Here is a 27,481-nt window from a genome sequence, read left to right on the forward strand (position 1 = left end):
TTGCGGCATATTTGCATGCTATCTGCATGTGTGTGCTCATCTTTTTAATTATTCGTGGACTTTTGAGATGTAGCATTTCAAAAGACCTGATCTAGCATCTTAGCTGGCACGTTGCATAACAGAATCTGCACCTCCCTAAACAGTAATTGACATGTTTCTGTGTGATTTCTACAACAACAACAACAACAAAAAATACTAGTTTTATGCTATGAACATGCCAATTTTACGATTTTCTACCAAACAGAAAATCATAAAATTGGCACATGAATAACATAAATATTGCATAAATCTCTCTCACTCTCTCTCTCTCTCTCTCTCTCTCTCTCTCATTCTCAACAAGGCTGAATGTGAATGTCTAACTTGTTGAGCAGCATTTATTTTTTCTTAAAATAAATGTAAATTGCAGTGCCATATTTGTGTGCTATTGCTGTTGTAGAGTCGTAATAAATTAAGGAAATACATTTAATTGTAAACAAAGGCTTTTAAAAGAGCATTTCAATTACTGTATGTTGAACATACACCCACTACTGCACATTGGCTCTAGCAACGTGAGACTATTCACCTAAAAGTATGTGCCCTTTCCTAATTCATTTTTCTCTCCTCTGGGTTCCTACCTTAACCAGTGTCACTCCTTTTCCACCCCAGTGTGCTTTGAGCTGGTTTTAATGAACTTTTAGTGCCCTTTGTTCTCATTTAGAGTTTCCAGAATCATGATTAGGACTACCTCTCCAAAAACTGCCCAGTAGGGTGTTTTCGTCCACAGTAAGAAACTCCAAGTGTTACCTGTCTCCCAACACTAAATTAAAATATCACACCGGAGCCATGAAGAGACTGATTGATTCTAAAAGCCTGAAGCAAGGGCTGTATTCATTTGACTTTTTCTTTAAACTTTCCCTTATTATTTATGCCACTTTAGAATGTTCATTTTCAAGGTTTTCATTATACTGGGATATTAACACTAAATAAAAACATGTTAAAGTTGATGTTTAATTTGTTCCAATGTTAAAATACTTTCACATTTCCAAGCTTACTTATTATGCAAAGACAACTTTAAGTAAGCTATTCAGAGGGGGTTTCCAGAAAAAATTAAATGCTGTGGGTCTATGGTGCTATCAAAACGGTGCTTTGATTGTTTGAGTAACCCAACCAGCCTAAAAAAAAAAAAAAAAACAGGCTGTAGTGCTTTTTGTTGTTGTTTTTTTTATGCTAGTGGTACAGAAATTACACACTTAAATTGACCTTTAATTGTTGCATTGTGTTGAGTAAAACAGGCTAAAAATACCAGCTCAAAATTCTGCCATTCTAGATTTACTACTTATTGAATACTGACTATTTCATTATCTTTCCTTATGGACTATCAAGTTAAAGAAAGTAAATTGCATTATGGCCCTTTGGTAAAACTACTTATTATAATTAAAACCAAAAAGTAAACAAGTTTATTTATACATTTTATTTATCACTTTTCCATCAATTTTAGTGTTCTAGCATTCTGAGCTTGCATTTTTTATTTTAGATTAGGGCTGTTGTTTTAACACGTTAATTTTCTTTGATTAATTATAAATAAAACATTAAAAAAAAAAAAAAAAATGCAATTAATCATGCCCCTGACCAGTACGTAATTTACGTAATAAGAAATATTCCTACCACCGGAGCAATTCAAGTTTGTTATACAACCTTGATGCAGTAGAGGGCAGTCAGCACTCAAGCTGTACAGGCAACGTGTCTCGTCGAACAAGCAAGCAGGCAGCACAGCCCTCCACAGATGACATGCTCTTGCACTCAACCGATCACACAAGAATGCAGGGATCTCAAAACAGGTTTTTCAAACTTTCAAACTACATTTAACTTGACACAGCATCCTAAAAACACAACACTTATGACTAGGCGCTGAAAACTAGTGAATTGGTGACCCTCCTAAAGCGTCCGTCTGATGCACGAGTAATCTTGCATAACCAGACATATGACTGTGGCATATGATTGGGCTCTATACTGTAGCAGCTTCAATTGGCCAAGAACCGCCCATTTTGACAGAAAAAAACATCTAACTGAAATGTAAAGCGACCAATCACAGTTTTATCATTACGGAGTATTTAGGGGCAGGTTAATGGAGATGTATCATACCATAATAAAAGACAGACCAGAAAAAAAAAAAAAAAAAAATATATATATATATATATATATATGTATGTATGTATAAAGGCGCGCAAGTCGCCATGAGCGATTGCACAGAAAACACACAGGAAAATAGCAGAAAATGTGTTGAGTGTCTAATCTCTGCACAGAAAACCTCATTATAGATAATTTCACAGACATAACTAAGTAGACAAAGCAGAAAATGCAGCTCTGCTCATGGATATCCACTTCACTTTCTGCTACGTGCCTCAAACAAAACTCTGAATATCTTAAAATATTTGATGTCACTAACCTGACAAACTTGGGCAAATTCTGTGATTATTTTGTCTTCAAAAGCGATCATTGTATGTGAACACAACTTGGCATCCAGGCAGACTGATAAAACTTCCTGTGTGCGTCTACTCACGGAAGTTCCATCGAACCAGCCAATCAGATTTTCGCTGAGTTGATCAAGAAAGGGTTTTCCAGTTTTGTGTCCTATGTTCATCAGATGTTTAGAGAACGGACTGTGGCTTAGACTTATGCACGAGTACACAGACCAACAATTAAAAATAGAGCAGGGGGAAGTAGGCCAATAATAGTATTATGTTCAATGATATGGAAAAAAAAAATCACTTTCAAAGACACTTTTTGTGTTGTATAAATGTTTCCCCAATATTATGTAATATATGAATTACATGATTGTTAATATTTATTAGGCATGTATACTGTATTATATTTATAAATATTTTAATTATTCTAAATTACCTTTATTTGTGGTCTTTCTCATTAAATATTGGTATGTGATTATATGTAATTAATTCTTATTAATTAATTGGCACATCATTCAATTCATTCGATTAAACTTTGAATCGATTGACAGCCCTAATTTAGATGGTAATAACCACATTAAGTTTTTATTATTACCCTAGATTTTCCCATTGAAAATATGTTTCATTCTTTTTCTCTTACTTTGCCATCAGCTGCTACTGGATGGCAAGGGTTAATTTAGTTTTACATTCAAAATTGTGCTATTGTCACTGTGAATTATTTATATTTTCCCCTTATTCTCATTCAACAGACAGTACCACATGTGATGCCCAAAGCATCTCATAAAACTTGCATGTGTCAATTCCCATGCTGCAAAACATTATTTCAGAAATGTTATGTTCTTTACTATTGTCCACTGATCCTGTATGACTTATGATGGAGTTAAGTTTTTTCTTAAAGGTGCAGTATGTAAGATTCAGAAACCCTTGTTATTAATGACACCTGTGGCCGTTAAGTGAACTGCAGCCAGCTACCTGTTGCTCATGCTAGCGCTCGTGCACACACTCCATAAGGACGTGAGCCTGCGAGCATCGGCCAAAACAATGACGTAACGTACAAAGAGGCTGAATGTGATTCACCGGCATCATGCTGACAGATGAGGTTGCATAATTAAAGTTACACAGTTATCATTGTTTTACTACAAACTTTGAGACTAATCTAAAACTACTTATTAGCTAACATAGCATACTGATACACACATACAGCTACATACTACCAAACTATACCAGACAGTTTACTGTTGCACTGCACTGTAATGTTGCACTATTGTATGTTTGTATGTCATATGTTGTACTACAATCAAGAAACCAGCATATTTGCTTAAATTTATCCTGTATACCTGACATTTAGTATAAAGAGAAGATTGTTGAAATTATTTGAAAGTTACGAAGCAAGGTAGCTTGCAATTTGTCAGAGTTAGCAGGCAAGATCAAGTTAGCTAAAATTACACAGATCAGTCCTTATGGCACTATATTTAACATGCTTTGCAGTTATGTAAGCTTACCTGTCCAATAAGAAGAATGCCAATTCAGGGTTGGTTTTGATCCCTAAAACCGAACAAAGGACCCTCCAGGAATCAAATGCTCAGCCGATGTTCACTCTAGTTTTCGCTCGACCATGATCACGTTCACAGTTAGCCAGATGGGATTCAGTAGATAATTTTTCCCTTCACATGAAAACCAGTCTATAGCTTTAATAGGCATCCTAGGAAGTCTGGGAAGGGCTCATTTTTTAAGTTGCATTACAAGCCGTCCACACATTGGCAAAAAAAAGGTGAACTGTTAAAACAATTGTGAAAATTGTTACATACTGCACCTTTAAAATAATTTCCTTTGTGCAGTGTATATTTTTAGACACATAACCAAGGAGGGACACAGACATAATGTTTAGAGAACAGTTTATCTGTTAAAATAATTTAAAGGTGCTGTAAGCAATTGTTTCATGGAAAGGTATGCAAAATTGTCATACTCCCTTAAAGATATTAATGAAATACGTGTCCTGAGATATCTCACCAGTCTCTGTGACCGCTGTAGACTTTGTAAACAGCAAACAAAAACGTGTCCGCAGACCACGGACATTGATGCTTTTCAACTGTCTATTATTTTGCACGTTCTCATGGTATTGTAGTTGCAGCGAATTATTGAGGCTTACTGCCATTTTTAAGCCATGCTGTTCATAATAGTTGTCTGTTGAGGCTGCTATTTTGCTGCTGTTGTTTTAAACAACCGTTTCTGCACGATGTCAGTCTCAATAAAGCTAATTTGTTATCTTTGGAGTGCAGTGTTGGGGGTAACATGTTATAAGTAATGTACATTATGTAATCTGATTACTTGTTTGAGTAAGGCGTAAAGTAACGCAATATTTTTATTTTTATTTTAGACCATAATATCTAAGTTACTTTTTAAATAAGTAACGCGTTGATTTTGTACACCTCTTCTTTCCACGTATTGGGATAAATCAGGAGTAAAAGTGTGCAGACTTCGGGGAGGAGACATAGTGCATGATGGGTATTGTAGTTCTAGAGAGTATGAGCCATGCTTATTAGCGATGGGCAGAGCACAACAAGTCTTCTTTTAACCCACCCTGAGATTTATGTTTAAAAACTGCAAAATATTGCTGGTAATGTAAATCTGAATGCTTCAGTGGAATCCAGTTGTACTCATCATTTGCAGCAGTTGATTTTTTGTGCACTGGAGCTTACATGAGCAGCCGTCATAAACTTTGCAGCTAAATGTGACCTCATAAGGCAACATTTTGTCAAAAATGTAACATTCGGGTAAGTGAAACTTTGATTCTCGTGATTGATTCATGCAGGCTGCATTTAAAAGTGTGTAAACACACATTTTCGTGTTAAAATACAGCACAAGCATAAGCCCGGAGAAGTCTTCCTGTGGCCACGGCATGATTATACAGTTACATACAATGTGGAATGATTGCTAACTGTTTGTGCATCTAAATTGTTTTGTTTTAAAGCTGCCTGTAACTACTTAACTAGGATCAGTTTGCATCCGAACTGCTCCGTTAAAGCCTTTGACATTCAACATTCAGTTGATGTGTAAATACACGCTGCATTAAAAAATCAGTAAACACGTTTAGGCAGAGGGATTATAAGACTAGTCTTCCACTGGCCATGACATGATACATAGGGTGAAATACTCGCTAAATTCACTGACTTATGCAGCCGAACTGCTCCGTGTTACAGCTCCCTGTAACTGGGAGAATGGGATGAGGAAAGCTGACTCTGGATCAGTGGCTTCGAGCAATGTTCTACATCAATTGTGTATGCAAAATCTGTTTGTTTAGTATTTTGTTTTGACAAGAGTGTTGTGCAGTAGCTAGCATGACCTGTAATGTCTCTTGTATGCAATGCATGGCTTATTTGTATGGAATGCATAGCAGAAGAGAGAGTGGCTGTGAGAAAAATGTAACACAAAATAAGGCAAACCTAATGTAATGCTTTGTATAAAAAAGTAACTTTTTTAATTATTTAAGTTACTTTTTAAGGTATTAAGTTTTTAAGGTTTTAAGTTTAAAAGTAATGTTACCCAACACAGTTGAGTGTGTGGTTTTATATTCTTTGCATTTTTTTTCCTGTCAATGCAGTATCTCAAAAGTTTTAATAGTAAGCTAGAACATATAGAAAGTTTTGGTAAGCTATAAAGAAAGCTTCTTAGTAAGCAATTTTATGAAAGTTGCATTCACATTTATATTTATTTCTTATGCACCAAAATTCATAGGCATTTCAGTTCACTGGGTATATACAGTAATCATAATTGTTGCCCAGTATTAATTCAGAAAGTTAAGAACCATATGCATCATTTTCATTAAAACTATTGGCCCCTAGGTTTATTGTACTTTTCTATTTAGCTGCACTACCTCAGTGGGGGATTGAACCTCTTATCATCCGATGTACTGTAGCTTTGACAAGCAATAACTCAGAGCTGTTAATATTTCAATATATGAGTATCTATTGAAGTGTGTAGTTTAAGTTTGACAAGAGCAACAACTTTTTTTAAATTTTCATTAGAGGTGGCAAGTAAATCCCCCTGTGTTCAGAGAAATTTCTGCAGTATGTGCTGCAGTGCACCTTCTAGCATATTCAAGAGTACTGTTGGGGAAGCTAATTTGAATCTGTAGCTTCCCAAGACATAAGCTGTTCATAATTTAAAGTGATTAAATTAAAGTCAAGCTACTCTTTATAAAAAAAAATAAAAAATAGTAAGAAACACTATACATTACTAACAAAAAGTAACTAACTACATTGAAGCAATTTAATGTTGGGCCTCATGTATTCAGATAGAAGACAAAGGCAGGCCTAACAGTCATAAAAGCCTGACCACACACTCCGCCATAAATCTTACTGATAAAAACCGCGCCAAAATCAAACAATGGGAGTCCAAAACAGACTACAAATCCCATGAAGCCTTGCTCACTAAAGGTTCGAACTCTCAACTCCTATCGTATGAGGCACACAACAGAAAGCCCTTCAACCATGACGTCATCGGGAGTAGAAATAACTCTGATGCTATATCGGAATAATGCTTCCGAGATTTGCTTCCAGCAGCTTTGCTCGCCGTGTGTAGACATAGCTTATCGCTGCTCTCAGGTGTAGCCTCGTGGCACAAGGAAGTAACGTCCGACTTTAAACTGTGGCCATACAATCTCCATCTCGCTGGACGAGTTGAGATTACTCTGTGTTCCACCGAACACTCTAACGGATCCGAAGGAGACCGCCGAGCAATCCGCATCTTCATCCGTTTGCCTGCAGAAGTGAAGGGATAAAAGATTTCTCTTCCATCTTCAATCAAGTCTATGTCGCTGATTTCTCCGCCAGCCTGCCGAGAATCAGCAGCCGTACCGCCCGCCGACAGAGCGAGGAAACGGCCTGCCGTCATCACCTGAGCTTCGAGGAACCGAGTCAGAGTTAAAGGACGGATGAACACACATTCTAGCTGCATCCTCATGCGATTCAAGTGAAAGGTTTACGTCTGGGCAGAGATAGAATATTATAGTGTGTTATTCTTGTGTATCAAGGTTATTGCTTGTACAGTTTACGGACTGCCGAGTCCGCTCATTGCGGCTAATACTCAAGGTATTTAATTACCATGAATGAGATCTGCTGTGTTGTATTCCAACCACATTGGACTGTTGTGCATTTCTGCCATCGTGGGTGAGACTGGCACACTGAGTTTATCCATTAAAGAATCAAAGACCGCGGGACAGTTTACGAGCTGTCCACCGCGTCTCTGAGTGATAAACTAACAGCTGCTTTCTCTCCCACGATCTCTCTCTCTTGTACTAACCACACACACACACACACGACCCCTCACAAACATTCTCGCACACATTTTTGGCTAGTAGATAGCTTCGTGATAAAGCTCAGCTTTGTCCCTAAGCTATCGTACAAGTGGATACACACGGTAAACTGGCAGACACCATTGACTGGTTTCTCGCCGCCCACATTCACAGCCATATTCTCTGGCCGGAAGTCTCGCGTGACATACTCTCCACGAGAGTCACGTCCGCCATTTTGTGCATGTACCTCCTTACACACACACACACACACACACACTCTCTCTCTCACACACACACACACACCCTCATGTGATATAGGATTATTTTGGTTACCATATCTAATCATATCACTGTTTAGTTTGTAGTTGTAAGTCGGAAGTTTATTGACTGCACTGTATTAATTATTAATTGATATTACTTCATAAATAAACTTTGTTATATTTCAAAGAGAAGTGTTTTGGTTTGTATTGCATACACCTGTGTCCAATGCTGATGGGATGTCAGTGCTCGGATTCAAGCCTTCATTCATTGTTTTTTTTTTTTTTCGAAAATCAATATTCTTCGGATGTCGATTTTCGTAAGAAAACAATCTAATATTGAGACTATTATACTATCTGGTTATTAGTCCCTGATTCCAGGGTGGTGCCCCGGCGATATTAATCCTTATTAATATTCTATTGATTTTTGATAATTGATATTTATCTTTGATGATTGTTGAATTTGAAGGATCAATAAGCTAGCATTAATTTTAATCATTGTTTCATCTATGTTAACAATTAACGATTATCTTTGATAACTGTTGATTTAAAGGATTAAAAAAAGTTAACATTGATTCAAATCAATGTTCTATTGATTTTAATAATTAATAATTATCTTTGATAATTATTAATTATTGCTAATAACCAAACCCGCTTCTAAACATAGCGCACTACATTTATTGGAGCCCCATATGAGGTTTTAATGAGTTAGATTCTATTAATTAATTTAAATATTAATTAATAACTAAATAAATAATTATTGATTATTTCTGATAGTAACACTGATCTAAACATCCAGTAAAGCCCTACATTAAGTAGTCAATGCAATTTTTAAATACATGTATATAACCAGCATTAAACACCATTTGAACAGATACTGTAAATTATGGTAAATATAACCAATAAAACTATAAAACACCAAAATGTATATAAATGAATCAAAGTGATTAATAATTGCAGCAAAAAAAATAAAAAATAAAAATAAAACCAACAACAAAGCAGAAGACGTGAAATGCAATGCATGAGGGAAAGGAGGGACATTCTAGGAAAACATGTTTGTGTGTCACTATTATTATTTAGTAATCTGTTATACTCTCTGGTACATAATGTTGTGGGTTTCAAATATTAGAGGAAATTACTGTTTTCCTTATGAAAAGTGAAGGAAGTTCACAGTGTTGAGTCATTTAGGAAAAGAGTATTTAGCTCAGTAGATCTCCAAGTATGACTGTTTACCAAACATAATGACGTGGCTTCCCACCACCAGCTACTTTTCATTCTCACATTAACATGAAGCGCATCTTGCAAGCCTCTGGCTTTTTTCTGTTTAAGTCCAATTATTTATGCAGTGCTCTGTGTATTCAAATATAATATAATTATCTCATACAAGTCCACTTTCAAATCAGATATGACAGTAATGCTTGAAAAGAGATTTAGTTTGCATAATGTTGCCTTGTACATTTTTTTTTAATGCTTGCTCATTTAAGAGTTGCTCAGTGTTCTAGAATCTGAGTGTGTCCTGCATATTTCCCTTGTGTACTCTTTAGCTGCTTATTTTTTGCTGACTTGAAAAAGGCAACAGTCTATTTTGTATTCTCCTTTCCTCCATTTATAGTTTTACATACTTTATATTACTTTATTCAGTTTCCACACATACAGTCTCTAGAATATTTTATCCTTGATCTATATTTAGAGATGTAGAGAAAATTGGAGTCAGACCTTCTATAAATGCTATGTTTGGGCATCTTTGCTAAAAGTCTGTGCATCTTTTGTTGTTTTATCAGTTTATTCCTTCACCTTTGTCCATTTGTCCATGCAAAAATATTTGCCTGTTGTTTCAAAGCTACAGTAAACTGTATATAGTTTATCACTGTATTTATCCCCTTCTCTTCCTTTGTTTAACTGCTTCTCCAAGCTGTATTTTCTTCCCTTTTCCTCAAGGCTACAATAGTGGAGTAGATCACATTTAGATACATATTTATTTACAGGACAATGTGCACAGTTTTCTTTAATTGTTTACAATGTGCAGGTCTGCATTTCATCTCATTGAGCCACTGTCTTATTTTCACATGATATTGGAGTGATATCTTCCCTTTATTATGTGTTTTTATGTCATGGTAAATACACATGTCACTAGTTCAAAGTATAATAACCACTTAAAAACTATGAATTCTCTCATCCCTCATTTATATTTATTCAGTTTGATAATATTACTGCTCTTCATGACTCCCTTCCTATATTCACCCATCCACTTTTTTGAGTTTGGATTACATACATTACATCAACCTTGAGCACCAATAAGGTGGTTACCTAATTGTGATTTGTGCAGAAGTTATATTTACAGTGGCAAGAAAAAGTATGTGAACCCTTTGGAATTAGCTAGTTTTCTGCATTAATTGGTCATATTATGTGATCTCATCTTCATCAAAGTCACACATTTAGGCAAACACAATGTGCTTAAGCTAACAACACACAAACGAAATATTTTGTCTTGTCTTTATTGAACACATCCCATTAAACATTCACGGTGCTGTGGAAAAAGTAAGTGAATCATTGGATTTAATGACTGGTCAATCCTCATTTGGCAGCAATAACCTCAACCAAGTTTTTCTGTTAGCTGCAGATTAGACCTGATCAAAGTTCATAAGGAATTTTGGACCATTCTTCCTTACAGAACTGCTTCAGCTCAGCCATATTCTTAGGATGTCTGGTGTGAACGGCTCCCTTGGGGTCATTCCACAGCATCTCTATTGAGTTAAGGTCTGGGCTCTGAGTGGACCACACCAAAAGGTGGATTCTGTAGCGGATTTATTTTCGATATTTAGGGTCAATGTCCTGCTGCATCACCCAGCTTCTACTGAGCTTCAGCTGGCTCACAGCCACCCTGACATTATCCTGTAGGATATCTTGTTAAACTTGGGAATTAATTTTTCCCTCAAATATGATAGCAAAGCAGCCCCAAATCATGATGCTCCATCCACTGTACTTCACCGTTGGTATGATGTTTTCATGTTGGTATGCAGTGCCCTTTTTACACCATATGTGCTGTGTGTTCTTCCCAAACAATTTAAACTTCATTTCACCAGTCCACAAAACATATTCTCAGTAGCATTGTGAGTGTCAAGGTGGTCTTTGGGAAATTTCAGGCGAGCAGTAATATTTTTGTTAGAAAGCAGCGACACCGTGCCTGTTTAATGTTTTCCGTATAGCGTTGCAAGCTCCGACACAACATAGTAGTGTTTTGTTTGTTTTGTTCACAATTCTTATGTTTTTTGTCTTGGATGTTGTCTGCCTTATTGTCTACGACAGACAAACACTTTTGGACATTGGTTCAGCAATTTCACACCGTAAACCGGACTTCACATTCCTCAATGCCGACCTGCTGTTTACAAACACGCAAGCGGAGCCCTTTGTCTGGGCAGCACGGCCACGGAAACGCAAAAGGAAAAGGGGAAACAGAGCCGGCGTTCTCATCAGAGTAAGACGCCACGCAAATCGACCCCCGCTACCCACTATTCTACTGGCAAATGTTCAGTCTCTGGATAACAAGCTCTGCGAGCTGAAAGCGCGGATCTCTTTCCAACGAGATACAAGGGACTGCTGCATTATCTGCCTTACGGAAACTTGGATGTCTGCGGAGATTCCAGACTCAGCCATTGAACCAGCGGGGTTCTCCGTGCACTGAGCGGACAGAGCGAAAGACCTCTCAGGTAAAAGCAGAGGAGGTGGTGTATGTTTTATGATCAACAAATCCTGGTGTGATCAGAGGAACGTACATTCTATCAAGTCTTTCTGCTCTCCTGATCTGGAATTTCTTATGCTTCTGTGTCGACCATTCTGGCTACCGAGGGAATTCACAGCGGTCATTATCAGAGCTGTGTACATTCCCCCACAAGCCGATACAGACCGGGCACTCAAGGAACTGTATGGGAGTATAAGTGAGCAGGAAACCACACACCCTGAGGCCGCGTTCATTGTGACCGGGGACTTTAATAAAGCCAATTTAAAATCAGTCGCACCAAAATACCACCAGCACATTAGTTTCAACACACGAGGGGACCGGGTTTTCAACCATTTCTACTCTCCCTTCCGGGATGGCTACAAATCCCTCCCCCGCCCACCATTTGGCAAATCGGACCACTCTTCCATTCTGCTTCTGCCTGCTTACAGGCACAAATTGAAACAGGAAGCACCCACCCTCAGAACGATCCAGTGCTGGTCGGACCAATCAGACTCTATGCTACAAGACTGTTTTGATCACACGGACTGGGAGATGTTCCGGTCCGCCTCTGATGACGACATCGAGCTTTACGCTGATAGCGTAATGTGTTTCATCAGAACGTGCGTAGAGGACGTGGTTCCGACCAGAACAATACGGATCTATCCGAATCAGAAACCTTGGATTAATAGTGATGTTCGCGTGGCGCTTAATGTGCGGACCTCCGCTTTTAATTCCGGGAACGTGGAGGAGCATAAACAAGCCAGTTATGCCCTCCGAAAAACTATCAGAACCGCAAAACGCCAGTACAGGAGCAAGATTGAAGAACAGTTTAACACCACCAACTCTAGAAACATGTGGCAGGGAATTAACATCATCACGAACTTTAAAGGGAATAAAAACTCCGCCATGAACACCGCTGCCTCTCTCCCAGATGAGCTAAATACTTTTTATGCTCGTTTTGAGGGAAATAACACCGCCCTCGCGGAGAGAGCTCTCGCGGCTGAAGCTACAGAGGTTAGTTCACTCTCCGTCTCTGTAGCGGATGTAACCCGATCCTTCAGACGGGTGAATATCCGCAAAGCCGCGGGCCCAGACGGCATTCCGGGCCATGTCATCAGAGTGTGCGCGAACCAGCTGGCTGGTGTTTTTACGGACATTTTCAACCTTTCCCTCTCTTTGTCTGTAGTCCCCACATGCTTTAAAACATCCACCATTGTGCCTGTTCCAAAACAATCAAAAATAACTTGCTTAAATGACTGGCGTCCTGTTGCTCTGACCCCCATCATCAGCAAATGCTTTGAGAGACTAATCAGAGATTATATCTGCTCTGTATTGCCTCTCTCTCTTGACCCGCTGCAGTTTGCTTACCGCAACAACCGCTCCACTGATGATGCCATTGCATCTACATTACACACTGCTCTCTCCCACCTTGAAAAAAAGAACACTTATGTGAGAATGCTGTTTGTAGACTACAGCTCAGCATTCAACACCATAGTGCCCTCCAAGCTAGATGAGAAACTCCGGGCTCTGGGCTTAAACAGCTCGCTGTGCAGCTGGATCCTGGACTTCCTGTCAAGCAGACACCAGGTGGTTAGAATAGGCAGCAACATCTCCTCATCACTGACTCTCAACACTGGAGCCCCACAGGGCTGTGTTCTCAGCCCACTACTGTATTCCCTGTACACACATGACTGTGTGGCAACACATAGCTCCAATGCCATCATTAAGTTTGCTGATGACACGACGGTGGAAGGTCTGATCACTGACAATGATGAAACAGCCTACAGAGAGGAGGTGCACACTCTGACACACTGGTGTCAGGAGCACAACCTCTCCCTCAACGTCAGTAAGACAAAGGAGCTTGTTGTGGACTTCAGAAGAAAAGACAGAGAACACAGCCCCATCACCATCAATGGAGTACCAGTGGAGAGAGTCAGCAGCTTCAAGTTCCTGGGTGTCCACATCACCGAGGAACTCACATGGTCCATCCACACTGAAGTCGTTGTGAAGAAGGCTCATCAGCGCCTCTTCTTCCTGAGACGGCTGAGGAAGTTTTGAATGAACCGCCACATCCTCACACGGTTCTACATCTGCACTGCATAGAGCATCCTGACTGGCTGCATCTCCGCCTGGTACGGCAATAGCACTGCCCACAACCGCAAAGCACTGCAAAGGGTGGTGCGAACTGCCAGACACATCATCGGAGGTGAGCTTCCCTCCCTCCAGGAAATATATACAAGGCGGTGTGTGAAAAAAGCTTGGAGGATCATCAGAGACTCCAGCCACCCGAGCCATGGGCTGTTCTCACTATTACCATCAGGTAGGTGGTATCGCAGCATCAGGACCCGCACCAGCCGACTCCATGATAGCTTCTTCCCCCAAGCAATCAGACTTTTGAACTCTTGATCTCCCAAGATCAAATACATCAGCACTGCACTTTATTACCCTTACTCTTATATCTCACACTGGACTGTCATAAATTATATTATTATTATATTATATTCTCTCTTAACAACTGACTATCAGCCGACAGCCTGAATGTCAATACAGTACAATACTGTACATTCTATATATACTATATATACTTTTTTATATATTTTTATTTTTTATTTTTATTGAATAATGTGTATCTATATAGTGCGTATTGTATACTGTACAGTGTATGTTATTATTTGTATATTGTTGAGTGTAATTATGTGTACATCAGATGTTTAAATTGTGTTGTGTTAATTTGATGTTATTGTAAATTGGTACTGTCTCATCACTGTCATGACTGCTATGTTGATCGGAACTGCACCCAAGAATTTCACACACCATTGCACTTGTGTATATGGCTGTGTGACAATAAAGTGATTTGATTTGATTTGATTTGATTTGAGTGAGTGCAGAGCAATGACTGGTCGTGACTATTTCTGTGATAACTGTCATTAAGAGAACTTCAAACAATGTCTGCTGAACAGTGGATCATCCACAGAATTGTATCCAGTTTGTGCATGGGACAGCTGATGAACAGTTTGATCGGAGACTGGATTCCCTTGATGAGCGTCACATTTTCATTCCACGTGAGATGGGAGATGAATCGCCAGAGAAAAAGCGTGAGTCACGGAGTGAACAATTCTTCATTTGATTCTTCAAGTTTAGTTTCTAAAGGAGGATTATGTAAGTGAAGTTTGCCTTACATCCTGTTACTAAACGGAACACAAAGATAAATTTCAACATTTCAAGTGCACCAATGAAATGGGCCCCAACCTAAGCATGTGCTCGGGTATTTTCTTTTGTGTATGAGACTGAATTTTGAACACTTTACAAAGACTGAAATGAAAGTGTAATGTTTCTATGTACATTGTTTTAAACATGGGTTTATATTTTGAGATTTCTGTATATTGAGGTGAAAGGCAATACCATAAGAAACTCTGGGTAATGGTACATTTAACAATTGTGAAGTGAAACAAAGTTTAAGAAACTTGTTATTCTGTTTTATTTTATTTCTTTACTGTTTAAAATCAAAATAAAAAAGGTAAAATTGGGTTTTAGGGGGAAAATCATAAATAGAATAAATATTTTGATTTCTTTTCCTTAAGCATTGTCTATTTTGATTGATCATAAAGTTTCTCTAGTGGAGGCACCGCGCTTAGAAAAATAGAAAACAATAGCAGTTGAATACATTTTTGTTTATATAAATATATCTCTAATTTCATTAATTAGCAAGGGGACATTATCATATTTACAACTTTTGGCAAGTAGATACATTTATTCCAGCCAGCTCACCATTCAACTGCTGGGAGCCCAGGTTCTTGTTTATTCGTCTATCTTTATATTCACCATATGTCCCATATGGTTAAGAAAGGGTTACATTTTTGGAGGCACCGCTGGGATTAATGTTTCCTGCTTACCAATAATTTGTCCCCACATTTTGTCAGTCGGTGACATTGGACCAGAGACATTTTTTTTTTATTTGTTTGACACAATACCAAAGTTTATTTCAAATTCTTTGAAGAATGGACCTTTCTCATATTGTTGAGTGGGGTCGGGAAGAGAATGTCAGTTTGACGCGTGCTTTCGTGCTTAGTGATGTATCTTTAGTCACTAGTGATGAAACTATTGACAAAGTGCCCAATACAGTAAAAATCTTCGGGCGCTTTAAAATTTGTGGGCGATATGGAGATTCAACTGGCAGGCGGTTGTTTATTTTAGTGGAGACTAATACTGAGTTAGAGTCTAGCACTGCACCACCTGAAGTGGGTATTGTAGGGGAAGTTGGGCTCTGGCCTCTCCATTTAATTGCTGGTCACATCGATCCTGTGCTTTCCTCGGGTGGTGAAACTTTCCAGTCCAAGCTGCTAATTTTGATGCAGCAGGAAGGTGAATCCATGGAGGAAGTGGAGGCTTTTGTCCTGGGAAATTAAAACCCTAAATCTGATATTAATGCAGATATAGTGAATGCCATAGGTAAGCTAGTGGATTGATGTAATCAAGCATCTGTTGATGGCACTGGTTACAGAAAACTGCACTTGTTTTCAGGATGTAAACCTGTTCCCCCAGGCGAAGAAGATTATGAAGTCTGAATGGAGCAGGCAGCTCAAATGATAAGTGAATGGCAGTGCGCCGAAGCCGCAAAGAAGCAGCGTCTTTTAGAGAGTTTACGGGGGCCTGCTGCAGATATTGTGAGGTTTCTGAAAGTGAGTAATCCATCCGCTACTTCTTTAGTTGCTCTGGAAACTGTGTACGGCACTACTGAAAGTGGGCCGGACATGATGGCTAGATTTTGTCATACTTACTAGGAAGACAGAGAGAAGCTTTCTGCTTTTCTGTACAGGTTGGATATACTGCTCTATCGAGTTTTTCTGAAGGGTAAAATAGATGCAGCCGGTATGAATCGAGCGTGTATGGAGCAGCTTATTAAGGGAACTCTCACAAATGATATGGTTGCTTTGCGAGTACGAATGACTCACACGTTGCAAAGTCCACCGTCCTTTTCTCAGTTAATGAAAGAATTGAGAGAAGTGGAACACTGGGTAAGTGCGAGGGAAGGTGTGAATAAAGATTCTGTTACCACCATTGTTTCTCTTCAGGTTTCAGCGCCGTCGGAGTTACATAGCCTTATGAAGGAAGTTAAAGAGCTGTCGGCGCAGGTGAGTCAATTGTTGAGTGTGATCACCGCAGCTCAGAATTCTGACCGAGTCATACCGAAAATCTCTAGTTCAGAGCCTGAGAAAGTCATTCAGGAATGTTCCTCAAAGAGTAAATTTTCCAGGTCATATGTGTCTGGCATATTCTGCTACAATTGTGGCGAAGACAGACATAAAAAAGCAGAATGTAACGCACCTGAGAATCTCAGAAAGGTAAATCAAAAGTTTATGAAAATGCGTCGGCCGCAGGGAAACTTGGCCGGAGCTCAGTGATGGAATGGCATGGATGACACACGGGTGACACACGTTCCACCCTTTGTTCACCAGCATCTAGTGCTGACCATGCGTCGTTACCTAGCAGGTTAGTGGGACCTGTAACTGAGGTACCTGTTCAGATAGAAGGCATTTACAATAGAGCTTTTCTTGACAGTGGTTCTCAGGTCACTATACTGTATCGTAGATTCTATGACACGTATTTGAAACACTTGCCTCTCAAGCCTGTAGAAAACCTTGAAATTTGGGGCTTGAGTTCTCATAAATATCCGTATGATGGATATTTACCCCTTAAACTTGAATTCACGGAAACTGTGGCTGGGGTGCAGCAAGTGGTCGATACTCTCGCCATAGTGTGCCCAGATTCTCTGAAAAGAGAAGGGATAGTGATTCTGGTTGGAACAAACACTCATTTAGTGAGAAAGCTGTTTGACTCTTGTCATAAACAAGCTGGAGAAAGGTTTTTGAGTACCTTGAGTATACATCCAGTGATCAAAGAGGCTTACGAGTCTATCGAGCAAGCAGATGTATCACAGGACGAGACCGATAAGTACGGGACAGTTTGGTTTGTGAAGAATAAGCCAGTCTTTCTGTAGCCAGGTCAGGTTTTGCAACTTTCAGGTTTACCTAAGTTTCCTGGTGAAATAACCAACTCATTGGTTTTAGTAGACCAAGCTGATGTTGAAGACAGTGTTTTTCCTACTGAGTTACAGATGAGGCCTGAAATTCACTCAGTTTCGGTCATGTCAAGTCGCTGCGTGCATGTGACTGTTCGAAACATTTCTACCAAGGAAGTGATGGTGAAGCGTGGAACTCCCCTTGCTCGCATATCTTCGGTGACAATGGTTCCTCAGCATTCTGTTAGTCAGCCTCGTGACCAGAAAGAGCTTTCTCCTCTTTCTTTTGATTTTGGGAATTCTCCTATGCCAGAGGAAGCAAAACAGAAGTTGTGTGAGAAAATGATGCAGAGGTGAGAAGTGTTTTTCCTTCGTGAATGGGATGTGGGGTGTACGAATAGTACTCTGCACGAGATAAGGTTGAATGATTAGCGTCCTTTCAAGGAAAGATCCCGTCGCATTGCTCCAGCCGATTGGGAGGATGTGCGGCACCATTTACATGAACTCCAAAATGCTGGTATAATATCAGAATCTCGAAGTCCATATGCTTCCCCCATAGTAGTGGTGCAGAAGAAGTCAGGGAAAGTTAGGATGTGCGTGGATTATCGGACACTGAATCAATGAACAATTCCAGATCAGTACACTGTACCTCGAATTGAGGATGCTTTACATTCTTTGGCCGGGATTAAGTGATTTAGTTTTAGACCTGAGGAGTGGGTATTTACAGGTACCCATGAGTGACACTGACAAAGAGAAGACCGCATTCATATGTCCTTTAGGTTTCTTTCAATTTGAGCACATGCCTCAAGGGATTTGTGGAGCACCTGCCACCTTCCAATGAGTTATGGAAAGGACTGTGGGTGACATGAATTTCTTGGAAGTGCTGGTATATCTAGACGACCTCATTATTTTTGGACGGACTTTGGAAGAACACGAGGAGAGGTTGTTAAAGGTACTAGATAGGCTGAGAAATGAAGGACTGATGATTTCACTTGACAAGTGCCAATTTGGTAGGACCTCTGTGAACTACGTCGGCTATGTTGTGTCACAGGACGGAATATTACTGACTCATCTAAGATAGAGGTGGTGGTCTCCTGGCCTCAACCTCAAACCGTGACTGAGCTCAGGTCATTCTTAGGTTTTTGTGGATATTACCGCCGTTTCGTGAAGGATTTCTCGAAATTGTGCCGGCCCCTCAATGACCTGTTACAAGGGCATTCGCCTCATGCTCGTTCTAAGACTAAAAAGAACCCAAATTTGCATACTGTAGGGGGTAATAAGTCTTATTGCAAGCCTTCTGAACCTTTTGGATCAAGATGGACTAGTCAGTGCGAGACGGCGTTCCAAACTCTCAAGACATGATTGATACAAGCACCTGTGTTGGCTTTCGCTGATGCACAAAAGCCCTATGTTTTGCATGTCGACGCAAGCATGGATGGGTTAGGGGGTGTGTTGTATCAGAATCATGATGAAGGTTTGTGTCCAGTTGCCTTCATAAGTCGAAGCTTATCCCCTTCGTAGAGTTTTTAGCTCTGAAGTGGACGATCATAGATCGACTACATGATTATCTCTATGGTGTTCAGTTCGAGGTTAGAACAGACAACAACCCGCTGACCTATATACTGAAATCGGCTAAATTTGATGCAACTGGTCATCTTTGGTTGTCAGCGTTGAGTACTTATATCTTCAGTTTGAAGTACAGACCAGGTCACAAGAATGTAGACACTGATGCATTGTTGAGGCATCCACATACTAGCTTGGCTGAAGGGGATGAATGGCAAGAAGTTACAGTTCCTGGTGTGCGAGCTCTCTGTCAGTCTTTTACTGCTGAGGAGAGAGAGGGTCATGTATTCCAGCCATGTGTCTTGGAGCAGATAGGGATCCACACATCTGATGTTCCCAAAGCATCTTGTCATACCACTGCTTAGCTACAGATCAGTTGTCTGCTCTTAGCTTAAGTGAGCTCCAAATGGCTCAGAAAGCTGATCCATGCATAGCTGTGGTTTGGCAAGCTTTTCGTGAAAAGAAACCTTCTAGTAGTGTCCAGAGCAATCTCCCAGAATTCAAACTACTGAAGAGGGAATGGGAAAAGTTGTTGGTGGAAAATGGTTTGTTGTACAGAGTTGTTAAACTGAATGTACATCAAGTGAAGCAACAGCTTGTGCTTCCTAAACAGTTTCATGGCATTGTGTTGAAATCTTTACACGATGAGATCGGACATCTAGGGTTTGATAAGACTTACAGTCTTGTCTGTGATATGTTTTACTGGCCGCGCATGAAGCGTGATGTAGAGGCTTACTGTAAGACTTGTGAATGATGCAAAAAGAGAAAAACATTACCTTTGAGGGCTGCTCCCTTGTCTCATAAGCAAAGTCTGTATCTTGTCTGTATTGATTTTCTTTCTATCGAAACAGACTCTCGAAATGTGTGTAATGTGTTGGTGGTCACTGACCATTTCACGCGTTATGCTCAAGCTTTTCCCACAAAGGAACAAAAGGCCTGCACTCTGGCAAGGACTTTATGGGAAAAGTATTTCATTCATTATGGTTTGCCAAACCGTATACACTCTGACCAGGGCAGAGATTTTGAGAGCCAGTTAGTGTTCGATATGTTGACCATGCTGGGTGTCAGGAAGTCCCGAACATCTCCTTATCATCCGCAAGGGGATACTCAGCCAGAGCGGTTTAACAGGACCCTGCTGGATGTGTTGGGTACTCTTGAGCCTAGTCAAAAATCTAAGTGGAGTCAACATATTGTACATCTGGTTCATGCCTATAATTGTACCTCTAACAAAGCTACTGGTTATTTGCCCTATTTCCTTATGTTTGGGAGGGAATCCAAGTTATCAGTTGATGTTTGTTTTGATGTGTCTGGTGAAACTACATCATCTGTGTCTTACTCAAAGTATGTGACTAAGATGAAACAAGATTTGCAAGCATCATACCAGTTAGCTGAAGCTACTTCTGCTAAAATGAACCAGAAAAACAAGGAGAAGCATGATAAAAAGGTTTGTTATCATAGCTTGACACGTGAAGACAAGGTGTTAATTCGGAACCTTGGACTGAAAGGGAAACACAAACTAGCAGACAGGTGGAGTGCTAATCCTTATGTTGTTGAAAGTCAATTGTCAAACATTCCTGTGTATCGCTTGAAACCTTTTGATGGTGATGGGCCAATCAAGGTGATACATCAGAATCACATTTTGCCTTTGGGACAAGACATCAGGTTGTGTTCTCAGATGAATGAGAAACATACTCCTTCCCTTAGGGCTCTAAGGCGTAGGAAAGTAAAAGAAAAGCAGAAAATTGTTGAAAGAAATGTATTGCATCTACAGCATGATACAGTCTCACAAAGAAGTTCTTCCGATTCTGAATTTGAGTATGGGTTTTATGTTGACGACATAATAGCTCCAGTGATTGAGGAACAATCACAGGAAACAGTTCCTGTTGTAGACTTAGGAGTATCAGAGCCTGGCGAGTCTCACATTTCTCCAAAAGTGTATACAGTTCCTCTCCAGGATGAACCTGCTGATGTTCAACCTGACATGGTTGAAGAAAGTGTTGATGATACTGATACTGATGTATTTTCAGGTCAGAAAATTATTGTGCAACCTGCTAATACTACTGATGAGTGTACAGTTGCTCAGTCAGATGAACCTCCTGTGGTGTGTAGATCCTGTAGGGATAGAAAGCCAAATTCAAGATTTACATATGATACTCTTGGTATGCCACATACAGAAACGGTGTCATTGGTGAACTGCAATGTAACTGCAGCAGCTGCAGAATCATCATGTTTTATTGATGGTTTTAGAAAATCACATGCTTAGTGATGTAGCTCTGAAGCTTTGTGTAATACATGTATGAACAGAGTTGTGCTTATGCCATGTATTCCTGCTCTTTAATTTTTTTAAGTACCAGCATGAGGGCATACTGGATTTTTGGTGGGGGGAGAGTGTAGGGATCCCTAAAATGTGTATTTTGTTTTAAATGTAAATTGTCACACTGTGAGTGAAACAGTTGGATAAGAGTGTTTAAAATGTTTTTTATTCATTTATTTGACAATTGTATTTCATTTTATTTTCTTATGAAGATTTATGTCATGGGAAATATGTAAACTACATGAACCGAAATGCTTTGTGGTAGTTTCCCTGTTTTTTCTTGAGGTTTAGTCCAATGTGAAGCCTTATTCACCTGAGGTAGTGTTTTCTGACCAATCACTGAGCAGTGTTGTTTGGTTCTGCCCCTGTTCATGTGAAAAGACGAAGAGACTTCTCCAGGCAGACAGAGTTAACACGCGTCTGATCCTTCTCTCCGGTTCGCTCATTTACGGAGACCGATATATTTTGAATATAAGGCCCAAAACAAGAAACTGAGCTGTGAGTAAAAGTGTGTTTGTGTAAATGTAATTTTATATCTTACACGCAAGTTTTGTGAACTTTGTTTGAACATTGTGCTCGAGACATCACATTGCCATACTTTTTCTTGCCACTGTATGTGTCTATCTATTTGCTAGGTGATGCTCAATAGTGCTCAGTAGTTGACATCTACAGGTGCATCTCAATAAATTAGAATGTCGTGGAAAAGTTCATTTATTTCAGTAATTCAACTCAAATTGTGAAACTCGTGTATTAAATAAATTCAATGCACACAGACTGAAGTAGTTTAAGTCTTTGGTTCTTTTAATTGTGATGATTTTGGCTCACATTTAACAAAAACCCACCAATTCACTATCTCAAAAAATTAGAATATGGTGACATGCCAATCAGCTAATCAACTCAAAACACCTTCAAAGGTTTCCTGAGCCTTCAAAATGGTCTCTCAGTTTGGTTCACTAGGCTACACAATCATGGGGAAGACTGCTGATCTGACAATTGTCCAGAAGACAATCATTGACACCCTTCACAAGGAGGGTAAGCCACAAACATTCATTGCCAAAGAAGCTGGCTGTTCACAGAGTGCTGTATCCAAGCATGTTAACAGAAAGTTGAGTGGAAGGAAAAAGTGTGGAAGAAAAAGATGCACAACCAACCGAGAGAACCACAGCCTTATGAGGATTGTCAAGCAAAATCGATTCAAGAATTTGGGTGAACTTCACAAGGAATGGACTGAGGCTGGGGTCAAGGCATCAAGAGCCACCACACACAGACATGTCAAGGAATTTGGCTACAGTTGTCGTATTCCTCTTGTTAAGCCACTCCTGAACCACAGACAACGTCAGAGGCATCTTACCTGGGCTAAGGAGAAAAAGAACTGGACTGTTGCCCAGTGTTCCAAAGTCCTCTTTTCAGATGAGAGCAAGTTTTGTATTTCATTTGGAAACCAAGGTCCTAGAGTCTGGAGGAAGGGTGGAGAAGCTCATAGCCCAAGTTGCTTGAAGTCCAGTGTTAAGTTTCCACAGTCTGTGATGATTTGGGGTGCAATGTCATCTGCTGGTGTTGGTCCATTGTGTTTTTTGAAAACCAAAGTCACTGCACCCGTTTACCAAGAAATTTTGGAGCACTTCATGCTTCCTTCTGCTGACCAGCTTTTTAAAGATGCTGATTTCATTTTCCAGCAGGATTTGGCACCTGCCCACACTGCCAAAAGCACCAAAAGTTGGTTAAATGACCATGGTGTTGGTGTGCTTGACTGGCCAGCAAACTCACCAGACCTGAACCCCATAGAGAATCTATGGGGTATTGTCAAGAGGAAAATGAGAAACAAGAGACCAAAAAATGCAGATGAGCTGAAGGCCACTGTCAAAGAAACCTGGGCTTCCATACCACCTCAGCAGTGCCACAAACTGATCACCTCCATGCCACGCCGAATTGAGGCAGTAATTAAAGCAAAAGGAGCCCCTACCAAGTATTGAGTACATATACAGTAAATGAACATAATTTCCAGAAGGCCAACAATTCACTAAAAATGTTTTTTTTATTGGTCTTATGATGTATTCTAATTTTTTGAGATAGTGAATTGGTGGGTTTTTGTTAAATGTGAGCCAAAATCATCACAATTAAAAGAACTAGAGACTTAAACTACTTCAGCCTGTGTGCATTGAATTTATTTAATACACGAGTTTCACAATTTGAGTTGAATTACTGAAATAAATGAACTTTTCCACGATATTCTAATTTATTGAGATGCACCTGTATGTCAACCTGATCAAGATACACTCAAAAACCATTTTAGCAATGATGCCAATAGTGAATGAAGAGATTATTAGAGAATAAGAAAATCTGTATAATAGAGAAAATCTATACTGAATTAGCCAGTAAGCATTAACAAATGAGCTTGTCATGAATGAAGAATGTAAAAAAAAAAAAAAAACTCGGCATGACAAAAAACAATGGTGGGTTACAAAAAGAAAACAATAATAAAATATTAAAAAGACTCATACAGTATATTTGTCTATAGATTTTTCTGTAGCTAATGATGTGCCATACATTCTGGATTTTTGTGATTGACAGATAGCCCTTCATTGAAGGTAATGAATTGTGTTTTTGAGAGGACTGTCTTCTCTGTCTTTTGTTATGTAGGCAGAAAAAATTTGCCCGTGGCATCGAGCAGCAGCTTCCGGATGGCATGGTGGTGGCGTCTGTACCAACTGAAGCTCAGTGTCATGAGGAGCTGTCTGACCCAGTGCCTGATCCAGAGTACTTGACTGGTAAGAACTTTTTTTCTTTGCACATTTTACCCCATAAATTCACAACTTAGAGACTTAGGGCCCTATTTTAAGAGTGCAAGCGTTAAGTGCAACACAGTGCCTTAAGTCATAAGCGTAAAGTCAATGGGCATGGACATAAAGTTTTGGTATTTTCATGCAAGCAAGCGCTAAGTCTAGGCGCAAGTGGGTTTGGTGAAATCACGCGTACAACGCGCAAAAAGGCTGGACCAAGTGCAATTGAATTCTGAGGTTCTTCTCCAGTTATTCCAGCATCTGCATCCTATTATATAGTCTATTCCCTCAAGCACCAACGATTTAAACAAAGACAGCACATTCATTAGAATTGGTAGTGTAATTGGACTGTATGCAATTAATTAGAATAATAGAAATATGGAATTACGTTCTATTGTGCATTAACTGTGTCCTTGATGAATGCCGGGCAAATTTCTATGACAGTGACACACTTCTTTTGAACACATAGAAAATGTGATTCTCGTTAGAATTTGGATGTATGCTAATATAAATTATAGAGAATGTAAGTATTATTAATAGTGCTGTCAATAGTGCTGTTAATCACATAATTTCTTTGTAGTTAATTGAGATTAATCACAGATTTTGAAAGTGCTGAAATTTGACACTATATATACTTATTTTCTTGTCAAAATGTATTTATTTACATCCTAGAAAAGAAAAGAAAAGAATATGTAGTAATATAATACTTTATTAACATTTTCCAAACAAAGCCTTCCACAATTTTAAAACCAGATCTTCTGAATTTGGCCAGGAAAATATTGTTTTTGCTTTTTTCCCCTGTATAAATAAAATCAACTCAAACTCAATATAAACATAGGAATGCATTAAAATATCACCAATTGAAGTACCATTCAATGTTCCCCAAAGTTTAAGTGGGAGTTTGACTAATTGAAAGAACTAGTCTCCACATAGGTGCATTTTCATTTTAATGAACATTAAATATTTTAAACTCTCATCCTCCACAATATTAATCTACTGGTAGACTTTTGCTATCCACTTTCCTACAGCAATCATGAAGCTACTGAGATAACAACCTCTGTGGCTTTATCATAGGAGAGAGTACAACAGCACGCCCATAGACAGTCTATGGGGCCGCCACATTATTTTTTTATATGTTAACCTGGAGTTTTGTATGTGCAACTGGAGAATCAGAGGGTTTAGAGGCCAGGGCAGCTGGGGATTAAAACGGCTCAGAGGTCTGGACAACAGGAAACTAAAAGTCCAGGGACACATGGGATTCAGAGGGCTTAGAGGTCCGGGCAACAGAGTACTTGGAGGTCTGGACAATGGGAAACTCTGCTGTCAGGGTGAAAGGAGACTCAGAGAGCAAGGTACTAGTGGGTTCAGAGGGCAAGACTTCAGAGAGTAAGGTACTAAGGATTCAGAGGTCAAGGCATCAAGGAACAAGGTACTAGAGGATTCTAAAAACAAGACACTAGAAGATTCAGAAAGCAAAGCACTAGGGGTCTCAAAAAAACAAGGTACTAGGGGATTCAAGGGACAGAGCTACTAGAGATACAGGGGCGGATCCACTGGGGACTCAGGGGGAAGAGCCACGGGGAACTCAGGGGGCCGAGCCACTGGGGAAGAGGCCGCAGGAGGCGGAGACACAGGGGGCGAGGTTGCAGGAGGCAAAGACACAGGGGGCAAGGTCGCAGAAGACAGAGACACGGGGTGAGATGGCCGAGGAGGCAGGCTCATGGTCCGTGGCAGGTGTGGATGCTGGCTCGTGGTCCGTGGCAGGCGTGGATGCTGGCTCCTCGTCTGTGGCAGGTGTGGACGCTGGCTCCTGATCCATGGCAGGTGTGGATGCTGGCTCCTGGTACGTGGCAGGCATGGACGCTGGCAGCATCGGGGAAATGGGCACTGTGGCCGAGAGCGCTGGCAGCAGTGGGGAAACGGGCTCCATGTCCGAGAGCACTGGCAGTGTTGGGGGAACGGCCTCCATGGCCAAGTGCGCTGGCAGCAGCAGGGGAACGGCCTCCATGGCCGAGGTCACTGGCAGTGGCAGGGGAACAGCCTCCGTGGCCGAGGGCACTGGCAGCAGCAAGGGAACGGCCTCCGGCAAGAGAGAGCGTTGGGTGCTGTCTCTGGCGTGAGAGTGCTGGTTGCTGTCTCTGGGTACCGCAGTGGTCAAAGCAGCTGGGGATGTAGTGGGAGTACTGCCATATCCCACTGTTTAGGAGGAAAATGAGAGCCTCAAAGCATAGTCTATATAGTCCAGTAAAGAGAGCTCACATTTACCTCCTGGAAGACAAAACTTTAGCAGCTCATTGAGTCCAAATCTATAAATGTCCTTCAGCTCAGTGTCTCCCCAATTAACACAGCTTGCCAAGGCGCCGAAAATCTCTGTGTACTCTTCTATAGAGTCTGTCCCCTGCCAGAGAGACAGAAGCTCTAAGATCCATGTGAAAAGGTCAGTTCTTCTGTAATGCTTACAGAGACGAGATGAGAAGGACTGGATCTATATGCAGACTTCTTTAATGAAAACTCCAAAATAACCATAAGAAACAATAAACTAGTAACACAAGAGAAATAAACAAACCATTACAGCCATCAAAGGATAAGAACTGACAAAGACAGGGAGAACATGAGGGCATATACACTATATTGCCAAAAGTATTCGCTCACCTGCCTTCAGACGCATATGAACTTAAGTTACATCCCATTCTTAATCCATAGGGTTTAATATGACATCGGCCCACCCTTTATAGCTATAACAGCTTCAACTATTCTGGGAAGGCTTTCCACAAGGTTTAGGAGTGTGTTTATGGGAATTTTTGACCATTCTTCCAGAAGCGCATTTGTGAGGTCAGACACTGATGTTGGACGAGAAGGCCTGGCTCACAGTCTTCGCTCTAATTCATCCCAAAGGTGCTCTATCGGGTTGAGGTCAGGACTCTGTGCAGGCCAGTCAAGTTCTTCCACACCAAACTCGCTCATCCATGTCTTTATGGACCTTGCTTTGTGCACTGGTGCGTAGTCATGTTGGAACAGGAAGGGGCCATCCCCAAACTGTTCCCACAAAGTTGGGAGCATGGAATTGTCCAAAATCTCTTGATATGCTGAAGC

The 27,481-nt window shown here is 40.2% G+C and overlaps 1 protein-coding gene across 4 annotated transcripts in view; it reads left to right on the forward strand.

Annotated features, from left to right (window-relative positions):
- The window catches only part of LOC127442213 (astrotactin-1-like), a 481,722-nt gene that overhangs the window by 261,149 nt on the left and 193,092 nt on the right, over nt 1-27,481 (forward strand). For all 4 annotated transcript variants that reach the window (XM_051700073.1, XM_051700074.1, XM_051700076.1 and 1 more), the window contains one exon: nt 24,249-24,376. In XM_051700073.1, the coding sequence (XP_051556033.1) occupies nt 24,249-24,376 (128 nt within the window). The remainder of the gene's footprint in view (nt 1-24,248; nt 24,377-27,481) is intronic.

Source organism: Myxocyprinus asiaticus, chromosome 6, assembly GCF_019703515.2.
Source record: "Myxocyprinus asiaticus isolate MX2 ecotype Aquarium Trade chromosome 6, UBuf_Myxa_2, whole genome shotgun sequence".
Classification (NCBI taxonomy): Eukaryota; Metazoa; Chordata; class Actinopteri; order Cypriniformes; family Catostomidae; genus Myxocyprinus; species Myxocyprinus asiaticus.